The sequence below is a fragment of the Aedes albopictus genome, chromosome 2 (assembly GCF_035046485.1).
Source record: "Aedes albopictus strain Foshan chromosome 2, AalbF5, whole genome shotgun sequence".
Lineage (NCBI taxonomy): Eukaryota > Metazoa > Arthropoda > Insecta > Diptera > Culicidae > Aedes > Aedes albopictus.
This window is the reverse complement of record NC_085137.1, coordinates 441,677,514-441,692,539: the sequence shown is the minus strand read 5'-3', so window position 1 is coordinate 441,692,539 and position 15,026 is coordinate 441,677,514. Positions and strand designations below refer to the sequence as shown.

Here is a 15,026-nt window from a genome sequence, read left to right as displayed (position 1 = left end):
CTTGTACCTCGATTGTTATATTTTTTATCTTCCGCAGCAGTTCGATTGTACGAGACGCTTGGATCGATACATTTGACATTGCAGTGCTGTCGTGTTTATTGAATATTGTTCCCAAATTCACCTAGATAACCAAACAGCATTCAGAAATCGACACATTTCAAGTATCCCAAACATCCTTATGCACTATTTATTGAACATAATATCAAGATTCCATGACAAAAGCACAAATAAAAAAAAATGCTTAACGGATCTTCGACTGAGCATGAGTAGATTACCTGAACAGATGCTGTGAATGCACCATGTCCACGACCATTCCGCACCACATATTATCATACATTTTTAAAGATCGACATTTAATAATAAAAATAAAAACATATTCATATCGCAATTAGTTCGTCTGGAAACAATATCTTCAAAAAGGACCAACAGTTTTTGGCCGCATTCGATACAAGTTTTCTCACCGTGCGACAAAAATACTGACAGCAAAATCAGAATGGAAAACACGTGTTTTGAGCTGAACAGCTGTTGAAGTGTAAGGCGTTGTTCAGTTGATTACCACGTGCTGTGCTAATTCACCACTGCTGAACACACGTTCAGGAGTGATCATTATTGAGTCATGGGAAGATTATGTTTTGCTTCGGGTGTTGCATCTCACCATCTCTAGGATGGCGCAGATAGGAAGGCATGCGGCTGTCAATCGACAGGTCTCGAGTTCTAATTCAGATTTAGGTAATTTTATATGTAATTCTTATTTCATAATAGGTGTTCTCAACATGAGAGCAAATGATTACTCTCGTGGGAGTTCAACATTTTTGCATTTTATTTATTTTCAGTCATTTTTGCCAAAGCTGAATAACAACTTTCTTGTACATTTTTAAAACGCTTTGGACAACAAAAAATTAAGTTGGTGCACAACATGATGCTTTACAACTTCTCCAAATTTGTGTGAACAAAACCCGAACATAGGTTATAGGTGAAAATTATTCAAATGTTATTCAACATTATGCTGAATTAATTCGTCATAATGGTGCCTGTTAAATGAGTGATTGTTAGTTGGGGAAGAGCATAATAATCTCAGAATGCATTTGACTTGCATTTGCATCACATAAATTCTAGTATACTTCTAAACTTGGAATGAGCTTAGGAAGCGCAAAATTGTAATTGTAATTGTAATTGCTCAGTCCACACCCTAGCCGACAACTGTCAGCCCATCTGCTTGTAGGCAGATGTGGACCTACTAAGCCTCCCCCGTTAACATGTCCTACACCGAATTAGCACACCGGGATCTTCCACAGGCAGGCGCTGGCGTTACCAGTCCCAACAAGTGTCAGATACATTAAATAGATGGGGTAGAGGATATAGGAAGATGTGGGAATAGGATGGGAAGAGGCAGAAAATGAAGAGATAGTAGAGAGGTTTCGATTTTGTTGCTGAAACGAGAAAAAGAAAGAATGATAAAGAACATTAGCGATATGTTCATAGATTATGATTTGGTCGATAATTTCTCATCTATTTTGTTTCCATATCGTTGCATCGGTGACCATTTTCATCGCCTTTCTAGTTTTGTTAGGGCCATCTCGCGTTTTTTCGTCATGTCCTCTTTGCCGGTTGGCGACGTTCGGTATGTAAGTAGAAAAGCATGCATTTAATATGATTAGTACGACAGTAATTGTGATTGCTCAGTACTTCCAGCCCATTTGTCCGCAGTACATATCAGGCATCCCGTTTTAACAAGTCCTACACAGAATTAGAAACCCGGATCTTCCACAGACAGTCCTAACTAGTGTCAGATAAGTTCAATTGAGGATAGGAAGCGGCAAAATGAGAAAACAGTAGATAAGGTTTGGTACATTGGTAGCTGTGTTCATGTGATGTCTGTCTGAAATTGAAAAACTATCTTCCGTAAGTGTTTAACTCTCTACCCTAAATGAAATACCGGAAAAATATCTGATCAGATGTATAGTTTGGCAATTCTATGTCCAGACATCTTTTATCAAGAAAGAATAATGTTGTTTACTGTTATAAAATAATTCAGTTAAAGGGCAGCTAATGCATTGTTATCTAGAATAAACCTACAGAAAATGTCCCAATAAAAAGTTAACACTAGTTCAACTAACTACACAAACTAAAAAGTGTTATTATATTTTACCAATGATTTCATCCTAATCTTGACCCTAACATAGTTATGCGCTTAGTGTAAGTGGACGCCGCTTATGATTTTGGTTGGACAATGACCAAAAATAATGTTGTTTCGACAATAGTCACATACTATGCCCTACGACATTGACGATTCTATTGTCTATGGCTCACCTATTTAGCGCCACCCAGCAGGGACTTGGTCTGGTACTGTTGGCGAACCTCTCGTCGCCAGCGCGCACCTTCTATACAGCGACCTTGCACCACACACACATATAAATCATACCGGGATGGTAGGTAATGACAGCAGTTGTCAACCGGTGAGTAGAGAAGAAAAAGAATCAAAGCAGAAGCGATAGTGAGTTTGCTAAAATTGATCCACTCCAAGTTCTAATTAATTGATTAGTTTTTCTTCAAAATTTGAATATTTTCTCGATCAGTGTTTAAACCTTAGACCAGGTAACTAAATATTATACAAATAGTGAATTAAATTATGAATTACCTATGCCGCTTATACACTAGGTACATTAAAGGTCCTAAGCACCAGCAGATCAGTTGAGCATAACCATACACCTGAATTGCATTTATGCATCAACTGCATCGGTAAGGAATTATAAGTAGAATTTCTTCAATCGCTAATTATGAACCTAAAATCTAGTTTCCCGAGCCAGTGCCAACCCGACATTGCAGACTACGACTAAATTCGACTAGAAAAGGGACTAAACGTAAGTGACTTAGGCTAAGACAATCATTGACATGCACAAATCTACTTAACTTAAGCTAAACCCCAAAACTGCGTACGCAAAACGTAAGACTAATAATGTATCTTTGTATGAACTACTGTTACCCTCCAGGAAAATTATAACCTACCGAATTACGACGTGAAGTTTCTGCGTTTCATTCAACGGTGGTTATATTTACGGAAATTAACCCTTGCAGTACCAGTACTTGTTGGTTCGGAAAACCAACAAATTATAATTTTCGTTTAACAAATAGAAAATGTCGAGTCGCGAAGGTCACGGTTCCGGGAAGAATGTCAAGGTGCCGAAAAAGAGTAAAAGCTCGAAAACAAGATCTGATGAAGTGGTTAATAGTGGTGATGTTTCAATAGTGGTCACGGGAGTTCCGGAAGAAGTATCAGTGGTGGATCGTACATTGGCTGGTCGGACTTGCAAATCATGCAAGGGTCCCGATAGCGACGAGATGGTGCAGTGTGACAATTGCGACAAGTGGCATCACTTTGGCTGCGTTGGAGTCACGGAGGAAGTAGCGGATCACAGTTGGAGCTGTCCAAAGTGCGTGTCAGCAAAATGGGCTCAGCGATCAGGATCCACTTCCAGTAAGCAGGTTAAGCCAGTAAGTGATGCTAAGGACAGCACGGATACACAAGAGCCACAGACGTCAAAAGGACCAAATGCAAAAGATCAGCGAAGTTCCGCAACAAGTGTCGTCGGAAATAGGAAGGATGTTACAGCCATGCAGGATATGAACATACAGAGAAGCGAGGAAGGACAGCAGACCGGTGACAAAGAAGTGAACATCAGTGTAGTATCAAGTGCCGGGTCGTCTGCGTCATCACGCAGGTCTTCAAGAACACTTTTGAAACTTCAAATGCAGAAATTGGAAGAGGAGCAAAGATTAGCTAAACAATTTCTGGAAAGAAAGTACGCTCTATTGGAAGAGGCAGTCAGCGAGAGGAGTAGTAGGACGAGTTCCAAAGCGAGTTCCAGAGCGAGTGCCAGCCTAAGCCGAGTGCGCGATTGGGTGCACGGCAACCGGGAGGAGAGCGTGCCGAATTACCCCGATATGTTTGAACCAGAACGACATTCTACGCAACATCCGAGTGCTTTAGCAAGCGTGAATCACCTGGCTGTACCAAGAGAGGATCAATTTTCTTCGCGGCGGGATCAACTGACAAACGGGAGAACCTTTTCGGTAAGAGCGATATCTAGCGGCATCGTTGACCAAGCTAGCGCAGCTGTGGAAGTTTGCGGTCGTCAACGTACAACGACCAATGGAGCAATGTATGCGTCTTCGCGAGGCCAACCCGTTCCAGTCACAAGTGCAATGAGAGATCATTTCGTTTCCGAGCAAATTCCACTCCGCCCGTCATTTTCTAGAAGAGAACCAACAGCTGAAGAAGATTTTGACGATCCATGCCCGCTCACCAAAAAGCAGCTAGCTGCTCGACAAGCTATATCAAAGGACGTGCCGAGCTTTTCAGGAAACCCGGAAGAATGGCCCATATTTTTCTCCTCGTATACCAACACAACAGCCATGTGTGGGTTTACCGATGCGGAGAATGCAGTTCGACTACAAAGAAGTTTGACTGGAAAAGCGTATGACACGGTGAAGAATCGCTTAATGCACCCATCGAACGTGAAAAGTGTCATCGATACTCTGCGTATGAGGTTTGGTCAGCCGGAAGCTATCGTCCACTCGCTCATCGCGAAGATTACAGCCCTACCGTCGCCAAGAGAGGACAAACTGGAAACGTTAATGGACTTCGCCGTGGAAGTTCAGAACTTTTGCGCCATTGTAGATGCCTGCGCATTGGAAGAACATATGTACAACGTTTCGTTGCTGCATCAACTCGTCTGCAGGTTGCCGCCTTCAATAAAGCTTGACTGGGCCCGATATCGCTATACCCTACCTCGAGTTAACCTAGCAACTTTCGGAAACTGGATCTATTCCTTAGCCGAAGCAGCCAGCACTGTAACCATTCCAACAATTCAAGAATCCAAGCACACCCGGAACGAGTCACGCCCGACCAAGAAAAGTAGCGGGTTCTTGAATGCGCATCTGGAATCGAATGAAGCGGACCTGCAACCAGAAATGGACAGCATACAAAACAACAACGCTGAATGCCCGGTTTGCAAATCCAATTGTAAAACACTGGGAAAATGCAAACAGTTTCTGGAATTAACCAGAGATTCTCGATGGGCCGTAGTACGTGATTTCAATCTGTGTCGTCGTTGCCTAGAGAAACACTTTGGACGGTGTACAGCTAAAGTATGCGGCAAGAATGGCTGTACACGTAAACACCATGAGCTACTCCATAACGAAAACCAAAAGGCGAAAGACGTGGATCCGAAGGACAACAATCGTCGAGAAAATCAGCAAGAGACAGATTCTATGCGGCACGAATGCAACAGTCATCGCTCCAGCTCCAGTAGTTCTCTCTTTCGTTATCTCCCAGTAACGCTCCATGGAAAAGGCGGACGCATCGAAACGTTCGCTTTTTTGGACGAAGGTTCCAAACTAACCCTGATGGATAAAGATCTCGCCGATGAACTTGAATTGGATGGAGTTGAAAGTCCACTGCATCTTCGATGGACTGGCGGCACCGAGAGGTGTGAGAAAGATTCCCGCGTCATCACTGTATCGATTGCAGGCAAGTACGATGGAGCAAAACGGTTTAAACTGGATGAAGTGAGAACGGTGAAGGGGCTCCAGCTACCACGTCAATCCCTTGATGCGGTGAAGATGATGGATCAGTATCCGTATTTACGGGGCTTACCCATAAAGTCATACGAGGACGCTCGTCCTCGAATCCTGATCGGACTAAAGCACGCCCATGTCAGTCTTGTTCTGCAGTGTCGCGAAGGAAAGTTGGAACAGCCTATAGCTATTAAGACACGCCTGGGCTGGACTGTATGCGGTGGAAGTGACAGTGATAACGCACCGAGCATGGTTCACCATTCGTTCTACGTTGGATCCCGCGATGACCATTCCGATGAAGACCTGCACCAGGCCATGAAGGAATACTTCGCTCTCGATAGTATGGGAGTAGTGAAGTCGAGCGAAACTCTACTGTCTTCTGAAGATCAACGGAGCTGTAGAATGCTGAAATCGTTAACTACTTTCAACGGCGAACGCTACGAGACAGGATTGTTGTGGCGATATGATGATATTCGCCTCCCAGATAGTCGGCCAATGGCGCTCCATAGATATCGCCTGCTGGAAAAGCGTATGGTCAAGGATCCGGAACTCGCTAAAGCCTTGAGCCAAAAGATAACAGACTATACAACTAAAGGATACATTCGACAGTTGAGCAAGGAAGAAGAAGATCAATCCGTTTCACGTACCTGGTATCTACCTGTGTTTCCGGTGATAAACCCGAACAAGCCGGGAAAAATAAGAATCGTATGGGATGCGGCAGCCGCGATCTTCGGGATATCACTAAACTCCGTTCTGTTGAAGGGTCCCGACCAACTGTGTTCACTTTTCTCCATACTTCTGCAATTTCGCGAACATCCGATTGGCCTCACAGGAGATATACGAGAGATGTTCCACCAGATACAGATCCGGGAACAAGATCAAGCCTGCCAGCGGTTCTTTTGGAGGGATGAATCTGGAGAAATTGCCGTGTTCGAAATGTGTGTCATGACATTCGGAGCGTGCTGCTCGCCTAGCAGTGCACAATACGTCAAAAATTTGAACGCAGAAAGGTTCGTTGAGAAGTATCCTCAGGCGGTTGACGTTATAATCAAGAAGCACTACGTGGACGACATGCTGGTGAGCGTGAAGACGGAGGAGGAGGCAGTCACTTTGGCAAATCAAGTCAGATATGTTCATTCCCAGGGCGGATTCGAGATTCGCAATTGGATAAGCAATTCCCCAGCGGTTCTGCAGTCATTGGGAGAGGATGATGTGAAAACGAAGAATCTAGATCTCTCAGCCGAATTGGTGACGGAGAAGGTTTTGGGACTCTGGTGGTGCACTGAGAAGGATTCGTTTACGTACAAAGTAGGGTGGACCCGCCACGACGAAGTGCTCTTAAAAGGACAACGGCGTCCTACGAAGCGAGAAGTACTACGGATCCTAATGTCAATTTTCGATCCCCTCGGCTTAGTCGCCCACTTTCTCATCTACCTAAAAGTCTTGTTGCAAGAAATTTGGCGGTCTGGAGCGCAATGGGATGATGAAATCAACGATGCCTTGTTTTTGAAGTGGCAATTCTGGTTACAAGTACTTCCCGAACTAGAATGTGTAGAAGTACCACGATGCTATCATATTAAGAACTTCGTCGATGGCCAAATCGAGTTGCATACGTTCGTTGACGCCAGTGAGAACGGGTTTGCTGCCGTATCGTACATCAGATTTTCCTGCGATGGCGAAACGGAATGTACTATAGTTGCAGCAAAAACCAGAGTCGCTCCTCTAAAATTTCAGTCTATTCCAAGACTTGAGCTGCAGGCCGCAATCCTCGGAGTAAGACTAGCACAAACCATCGCCGATTCATTGTCTATCAAAGCAACTCGACGCTATTTCTGGACCGATTCTCGAGATGTACTGTGTTGTATCAACTCAGACCACCGTCGATTCACACAGTTTGTGGCACATCGTGTTAGCGAGCTACTTGACTCCACGGAAGCAACTGAATGGCGCTGGGTGCCCACGAAGGAGAATGTCGCGGACGATGCCACGAAATGGCAGGGAAAACCAGATCTTCGTGCCAACAGCAGATGGTTCAATGGCCCCGAATTCCTCGGAAGGAGTGAGTCCAACTGGCCACAGCAGATTGAGATCAATAATTCAACACAAGAGGAACTCCGGCCACATACAGTTGCGCATATTTCAGCAGTGGTGCCGGCAATCTGCGTGAATGACTATTCCAGCTGGAAGCGTCTTGTCAACGTAACTGGATTCCTATTTCGTTTTTCTGCAAACTGTCGACGTAAGTTGCACCATAAGCCTATCAACACTGGTCCATTTTGCATGAAGGAGATGCGAGCGGCGGAAAACAGCCTAATACGTGAAGCCCAACAGGATGAATTCTCCGAAGAGATTGCTACCCTCATCCAAGGACGACAGATCGCACGAAGCAGTTCGCTTTTTAAATCGACTCCGTTTATCGACGAAAATGGAGTATTACGGATGCGTGGCCGTATTGCGGCCTGTGCATTCATTACTGAAGAAGCAAAGAATCCCATTATCCTGCCCCGTGACCACCACATAACCACTCTAATCATCAGCCACTACCACAGCAAGTATCACCATCTCAACCAGGAAACTGTGGTCAATGAGCTACGCCAAAGATTCTCAATTTCTCGAGTACGTGTTTCCTGTGCCAAGGTGAGAAGGAATTGTCAACGCTGCAAGAACGATTATGCCAAGCCAAGCGTTCCAATAATGGCTGATCTGCCTGATGCCAGATTAGCGGCCTACACTCGACCCTTCACTCACGTTGGAATCGACTATTTTGGACCAATGGAGGTCGCCGTAGGTCGCAGGGTCGAAAAACGATGGGGCATGCTGGCCACATGTATGACAACACGAGCAGTGCACATCGAGATAGCACACTCTCTTAGCTCAGATTCTTGCGTGATGGCCATCCGTAACATGATAGCTCGCCGTGGTACACCTCGTTATATATACTGCGACCGAGGTACCAATTTTGTTGGCACAAGTAGAGAATTGAGCCGCGTTGAAGAGGAGCTCGATCTCGAAGCTATTATGCAGGAGTTCATCAGTTCACAAACTGCCTGGTGTTTTAACCCGCCAATGTCGCCCCATATGGGTGGGTGCTGGGAACGGCTTATCCGTAGTGTGAAGAACAGTTTGAAAGCCCTGAATCTGCCACGTCGACCATCAGATGAAGTTTTACGTAATGCATTGCTGGAAATCGAGAACACGCTCAATTCAAGACCTCTCACACATGTATCGATAGCAGACAATGCTGCTCCGGCACTCACCCCTAACCATATTTTGCTGGGAACATCCAACGGGTCTAAACCACTCACCGTACTCGACGACAGTAGTACCATCGTGCGTCAGTGCTGGCGTACGTCTCAGGTCATCGCTAACCAATTTTGGAGACGATGGATTGCTGAGTATCTACCGGAAATTACTAGAAGAACAAAATGGTACAACTCTGATTCATTACCGGTAAAAGTCAACGACATAGTAATTATTGTGGACTCGACATTCCCTCGTAACTGCTGGCCGAAAGGGAGAGTGATCGCAACCCGTCGCGGCCGAGATGGAGAGGTGAGATCAGCGACGGTGAGGACGGCTGCTGGTGTCTACGAAAGACCAGTGGTAAAGTTAGCTGTATTGGATGTTAGACGCGAGAAGCAGTAGCCGACCAGGAGATCGGCGTACCGGGGGGAGTGTTGGCGAACCTCTCGTCGCCAGCGCGCACCTTCTATACAGCGACCTTGCACCACACACACATATAAATCATACCGGGATGGTAGGTAATGACAGCAGTTGTCAACCGGTGAGTAGAGAAGAAAAAGAATCAAAGCAGAAGCGATAGTGAGTTTGCTAAAATTGATCCACTCCAAGTTCTAATTAATTGATTAGTTTTTCTTCAAAATTTGAATATTTTCTCGATCAGTGTTTAAACCTTAGACCAGGTAACTAAATATTATACAAATAGTGAATTAAATTATGAATTACCTATGCCGCTTATACACTAGGTACATTAAAGGTCCTAAGCACCAGCAGATCAGTTGAGCATAACCATACACCTGAATTGCATTTATGCATCAACTGCATCGGTAAGGAATTATAAGTAGAATTTCTTCAATCGCTAATTATGAACCTAAAATCTAGTTTCCCGAGCCAGTGCCAACCCGACATTGCAGACTACGACTAAATTCGACTAGAAAAGGGACTAAACGTAAGTGACTTAGGCTAAGACAATCATTGACATGCACAAATCTACTTAACTTAAGCTAAACCCCAAAACTGCGTACGCAAAACGTAAGACTAATAATGTATCTTTGTATGAACTACTGTTACCCTCCAGGAAAATTATAACCTACCGAATTACGACGTGAAGTTTCTGCGTTTCATTCAACGGTGGTTATATTTACGGAAATTAACCCTTGCAGTACCAGTACTTGTTGGTTCGGAAAACCAACAGGTACCCAATTCAGTATATCCGCTCCACGTAATGTACCGTACCTCTTTCGATTTGTGATATATTACGCGGAACATTACTCTCTTCATTCGGATAGCGGCTATGTAACCCATTGGATTAAAAACCTCCATCAAACATGAAGCGAATCGGAGACTGAAGACTCTATACCAAATTTGGCTCAGAGACAGGTAATCAGTGAGGTCAGTTTTTCTCGTTTGTCAGAGACGATTGATACGTATTAAGACAAACTTTCCACTGCATCTGCCAGCAATAATCGGTGATCGATCAACATTTCGAGTACCTACCCTAATTTACACAAGAATGCCAAGGATCACCGATCATGCTTTACAATACAGCTGGAAAAACTAGAGCAACACCTGGCCACAATGATGCATAAAGCACTAAAGCGGACCGGAAGTGTCGGTGAGCCAGCCCCACCAATGAGCTTAGGAAGCGCAAAATAATCCCAAAATGCATTTGGCTTGCATTTGCATCACATAGAATCTAGTATACTCCTAAACTTGGAATGAGCTAAGGAAGCGCAAAATAATCCCAAAATGCATTTGACTTGCATTTGCATCACATAGAATCTAGTATACTCCTAAACTTGGAATGAGCTTAGGAAGCGCAATAATCCCAAAATGCATTTGGCTTGCATTTGCATCACATTGAATCTAGTATACTCCTAAACTTGGAATGAGCTTAGGAAGCGCAATAATCCCAAAATGCATTTGGCTTGCATTTGCATCACATAGAATCTAGTATACTCCTAAACTTGGAATGAGCTAAGGAAGCGCAAAATAATCCCAAAATGCATTTGACTTGCATTTGCATCACATTGAATCTAGTATACTCCTAAACTTGGAATGAGCTTAGGAAGCGCAATAATCCCAAAATGCATTTGGCTTGCATTTGCATCACATAGAATCTAGTATACTCCTAAACTTGGAATGAGCTAAGGAAGCGCAAAATAATCCCAAAATGCATTTGACTTGCATTTGCATCACATAGAATCTAGTATACTCCTAAACTTGGAATGAGCTTAGGAAGAGCATAATAATCTCAGAATGCATTTGAATTGCATTTGCATCACATAAATTCTAGTATACTTCTAAACTTGGAATGAGCTTAGGAAGCGCAAAATAATCCCAAAATGCATTTGGCTTGCATTTGCATCACATAGAATCTAGTATACTCCTAAGCTTGGGATGAGCTTAGGAAGCGCAAAATAATCCCAAAATGCATTTGGCTTGCATTTGCATCACATAGAATCTAGTATACTCCCAGAGATGGAAATACTCTCATCGTGAATCAACTCGCGAGTGTAAAAGCAACAAACGGTTTACTCACGGTGCCGAGAGTAAGCCGTGTGTGAGTTTATTCGCACCCGCTTGCTTCACGAGTATAAAGCAAAACAAAAACAAAAACACTCATGAATTTTTATTCGCGAAGATCAAGTGGAGATGCGGGAATTACATTTTAGTGCGATTGTAATAGCAAAACAAGTAATTATCCATCAGATAGTAGTGCTTTGCGCTTTATTGTTCCTGAAAAGTTCATCTGTCGGCCGCGTAAATTCGTTTTTTCACAAAATTGAAAAATGTTCAGAGCTGCTTCGCGAATCTATCACGAGTGCGACCAGCTTCGTTAGCTCGCGAGTGAAGGAAGTGCGAATATATTCTGGCTTTTGTTGTTCACGAGTAGGATAGCTTTGCGTTTGTGTCTACTCAGCTGCATTCCTCACTGTTTTCCATCACTGGCTAAGGAAGCGCAAAATAATCCCAAAATGCATTTGACTTGCATTTGCATCACATAGAATCTAGTATACTCCTAAACTTGGAATGAGCTAAGGAAGCGCAAAATAATCCCAAAATGCATTTGACTTGCATTTGCATCACATAGAATCTAGTGTAGTTCTAACACTTAGGATCATACTTAGAATGTATCAAATAGTATTGTCTATCCGGTTGGAATCAAGACCAACATTCAATCAAAAATTGCCATTTTCTTGGTCCACAAGTGTCGCAACTGTTTCGCATCTAGTGCGCTGTGTTGCTGACAACAACGGGAAGGATGCGCACTACATTTGACATGATTAAAAAACGTCGCGAGTTGGGTCGCGTCGCGACTTGATTGTGCGAAGTCCGGTTTGGTGGCGGCCCGACAATATGAGACTGCATTAAGGTCAGATTAAGTGGCTACTAAATTCTAGAGTTATCTTAGGCAAGGCTTCAACTCAATTTGAGGCATGTCGCAAAAGTTCAACTTGTCGGAAGCAATGACTTCATGGTCGCAAAAACGGGAATAAGGAAAATCTTTTTCGGAAACACGTACCTACCTCGTATTTCTATGTAGGATGTTTGTAATCCTGACCGCGTTGAAAATCAAATCCAAATTACCCATATGCAAAGATACACACACTGCACCCGTTTCGGGCTGACTGAATGAGCGGCGTCACGTTTTTGGAAATGTCCTCCTGTGTGTGGTCCGGGAGCGGATCTAAACCACCGACGAATCTAAACTGCATGTTGGGTATTTCCGCGCAGATCCATAATTGTACAGCGGAGATTTTTCCTTGTAGGCTTTTTCTCGCACCCGAAGCTGCTTCGATTCCGGCATCAAACGTGTTCTTCATACGCAATTCACGAATTTTGTTTTATGCAGACTGGTAAAAAGCTACATTTTTCAACTTGTTGTGCACTTTGGACATTCGACATATTTTGTGGCAGCGATTCCAGATCTGAATTGATCCAGATTTTCCTCGAGTACTCAGTGCCTTTTAGAATAGATGAAAATCTATACAGGGGAACCCGGTATCTGACCTTTCGCAATCTCTTCGTTCACCTGAAGATTTCATCTTCCCAAACACCTCCGCTGGCATCGAAGATGGTTCTTCCGGTCACTCATGGCCACTCTTCAAGAACCAGCTCAGCCCGCCCTACATTTCGTTCAATAACTGAAAAATGCAAAACAAAAAACCGTTGGTTTTCCAAATGCGGGACGTAAACAAGAAACGCAAAAAAAACAACTTTCTAAACGAATGACTTCACTAACACCAACAGACACAAACGACATTTTGGCAGATGAGTGGAAAACGATAAGTGTATGACGATTTGGAGTAGGCCCGGCTGCGCCGGGCCCCGCTTGGATGTCAAAACTTCTTCTTCTTTTCGCTTGGTGCATCAATCAATTGTTTTTGTTTACCTATCCTTCTGTCACCAATGCTTCGAAAATTCCAGTTGGAATTTAGAATCACCAGTGCTTCGAAAATTCCAGTTGGAGTTTAGAATTTCATTCAAATCTCGCGTTACATTTGAAAAGGACCTATCCTCAGAACGTAAACATTGAGAAAAATCGATGCAAACATTTTCCATCACATTTCCTATTCATATTTCACAGTGTTTTCTGATTTTTCAACATGCTTTTCGTTTTAATGACACAAGAATAAATGTATCTATGCTTCAATAATCAAGTTTGCATTGAAAATTATCAAAAAATATGAAAAATTATAGATAAACATGTTAAGCTTATTTGAAAAATTTCTCCCGGTGTACGCCTTATTGTGAGTCTTTCTAAAATTTTCTTAGCGTGGATTGGCCCCCCGTGTGAGTCCGTTGTTGACATCGTATAGGTCACTGCATGAAATTCTCTCCTTCTCTTTCACTCTTACAGAAATTGTGTAAACAACAAGGCCAAGAAACGTCCAGAACAGAATATAGAATGAGCCTCTGCACGAATTTGCCCTGTCCTGCTCACTCCCACAGAAAATTTGAAAACAGCGCGCACAGTAAAAGTCACATTTGACTTTTACTGTGCGAACTGTTTTTAAGTTTTCTGTGGGAGTGAGCAGTACGCCAGATTCGTGCAGAGGCTCATATCCGGTCAATTTAACTGATTCAAAAAGTGCAACAGAATTACTAAAACAGAAAGAGACTACCGAAAACTACTTAATAAACGAAATTAATCACAGAAATAAATCTTTACAAAAAACAATAATTATTCAATGGATACCGGATACCTGGACATATCGGACTGTTAGGGAACGATAGAGCGGACCTGGCAGCTAAATTAGGAAATAATATGAATCAAATAGCAGAATTGAAATTAACGAAAAGCGACCTACTACTGAACATCAAAAAAGAATGATTCTAGAGCTCGATTTAAATAGGTCGTATGTGCTTTTGTCGATATAAAAATCGATCAGTTTATTTTAGTTACTGTAGCAATATTAATTATTTTTCGAGGACTTTTAGTGATTGAACGGAAAGTCTGTTTTGTAAGGAATCGACTGTATGTATAAGTTCTGTTTAATTCGAACAGCTTTCGCTTCAATAAGCGAATCCAACTGATCGAATTTTATATCGACGAAAGCACATACGACCTATTCAAATCGAGCTCCAGGATTATATTAGCCGTCTTCGACTGAAGTCTAAGAGCCGATGCACACGGGCGGCGCGTCCACGCAGCGTGCACGCAAGTGCGTCCTGAGTTACACACAATCAAATGGGAGGATGCACACGAGAACGCAACGCTACCGCACCGCAACCGCGCCGCACCGTGTGCGGCACGCAATGTCAACGCATGCCCCACAGGAACGCTGCGGCGACGCAGCGTGAATTCACGCAGCGTCAATTAACGCTCGTGTGCATCGGCTCTAAGTGAAAAAAAAATCGCAATACAATATTTAAATAATAAATATTTTTAATGCAATTCAGTATCATAATTTCTATTTTATGTAACTCATTTAAGTATCATAATGGCCAATTTTTCCGACCTGGTTCATTATGCAACTGAAATGAGTTGAATAATGAAAAATAGTTGCATAATGTTCATAATGCAACTCATTTGGGTTGCATTATGAACATTATTCAATTCAATTCAATTAAATTTATTTTTCTGTAGTCGATAATACTATTTTAAAGAAAGAACTTAACATTAACAATTCAGAGATTTGGATAACCTTACAACTGAGAACAATTCAAATTCAATAATAGAGACGTATGTACAACATTTAGAA

General features: G+C 42.9%; 1 protein-coding gene across 5 annotated transcripts; it reads left to right on the top strand.

Moving 5' to 3' along the window:
- The first annotated feature begins 2,352 nt into the window (after positions 1-2,352).
- Positions 2,353-10,006, top strand: LOC134288560 (uncharacterized). 5 transcript variants are annotated; one of them, XR_009998019.1, is made up of 3 exons: positions 2,353-9,361; positions 9,564-9,644; positions 9,700-10,006. XR_009998019.1 is itself a non-coding variant. In XM_062853748.1 (3 exons), exon 3 carries the CDS (start codon positions 3,136-3,138, stop codon positions 9,220-9,222), a length of 6,087 nt encoding a protein of 2,028 aa, XP_062709732.1. In that variant the 5' UTR covers positions 2,353-2,595; positions 2,659-2,739; positions 2,991-3,135; the 3' UTR covers positions 9,223-10,006. The 5 variants fall into 5 exon arrangements, 3 of the variants coding, with proteins under 3 accessions (XP_062709732.1, XP_062709731.1, XP_062709730.1); XR_009998018.1 differs by having other exon boundaries at positions 2,353-9,500; XM_062853748.1 differs by having other exon boundaries at positions 2,353-2,595; positions 2,659-2,739; positions 2,991-10,006.
- The last annotated feature ends 5,020 nt before the right edge of the window (positions 10,007-15,026 follow it).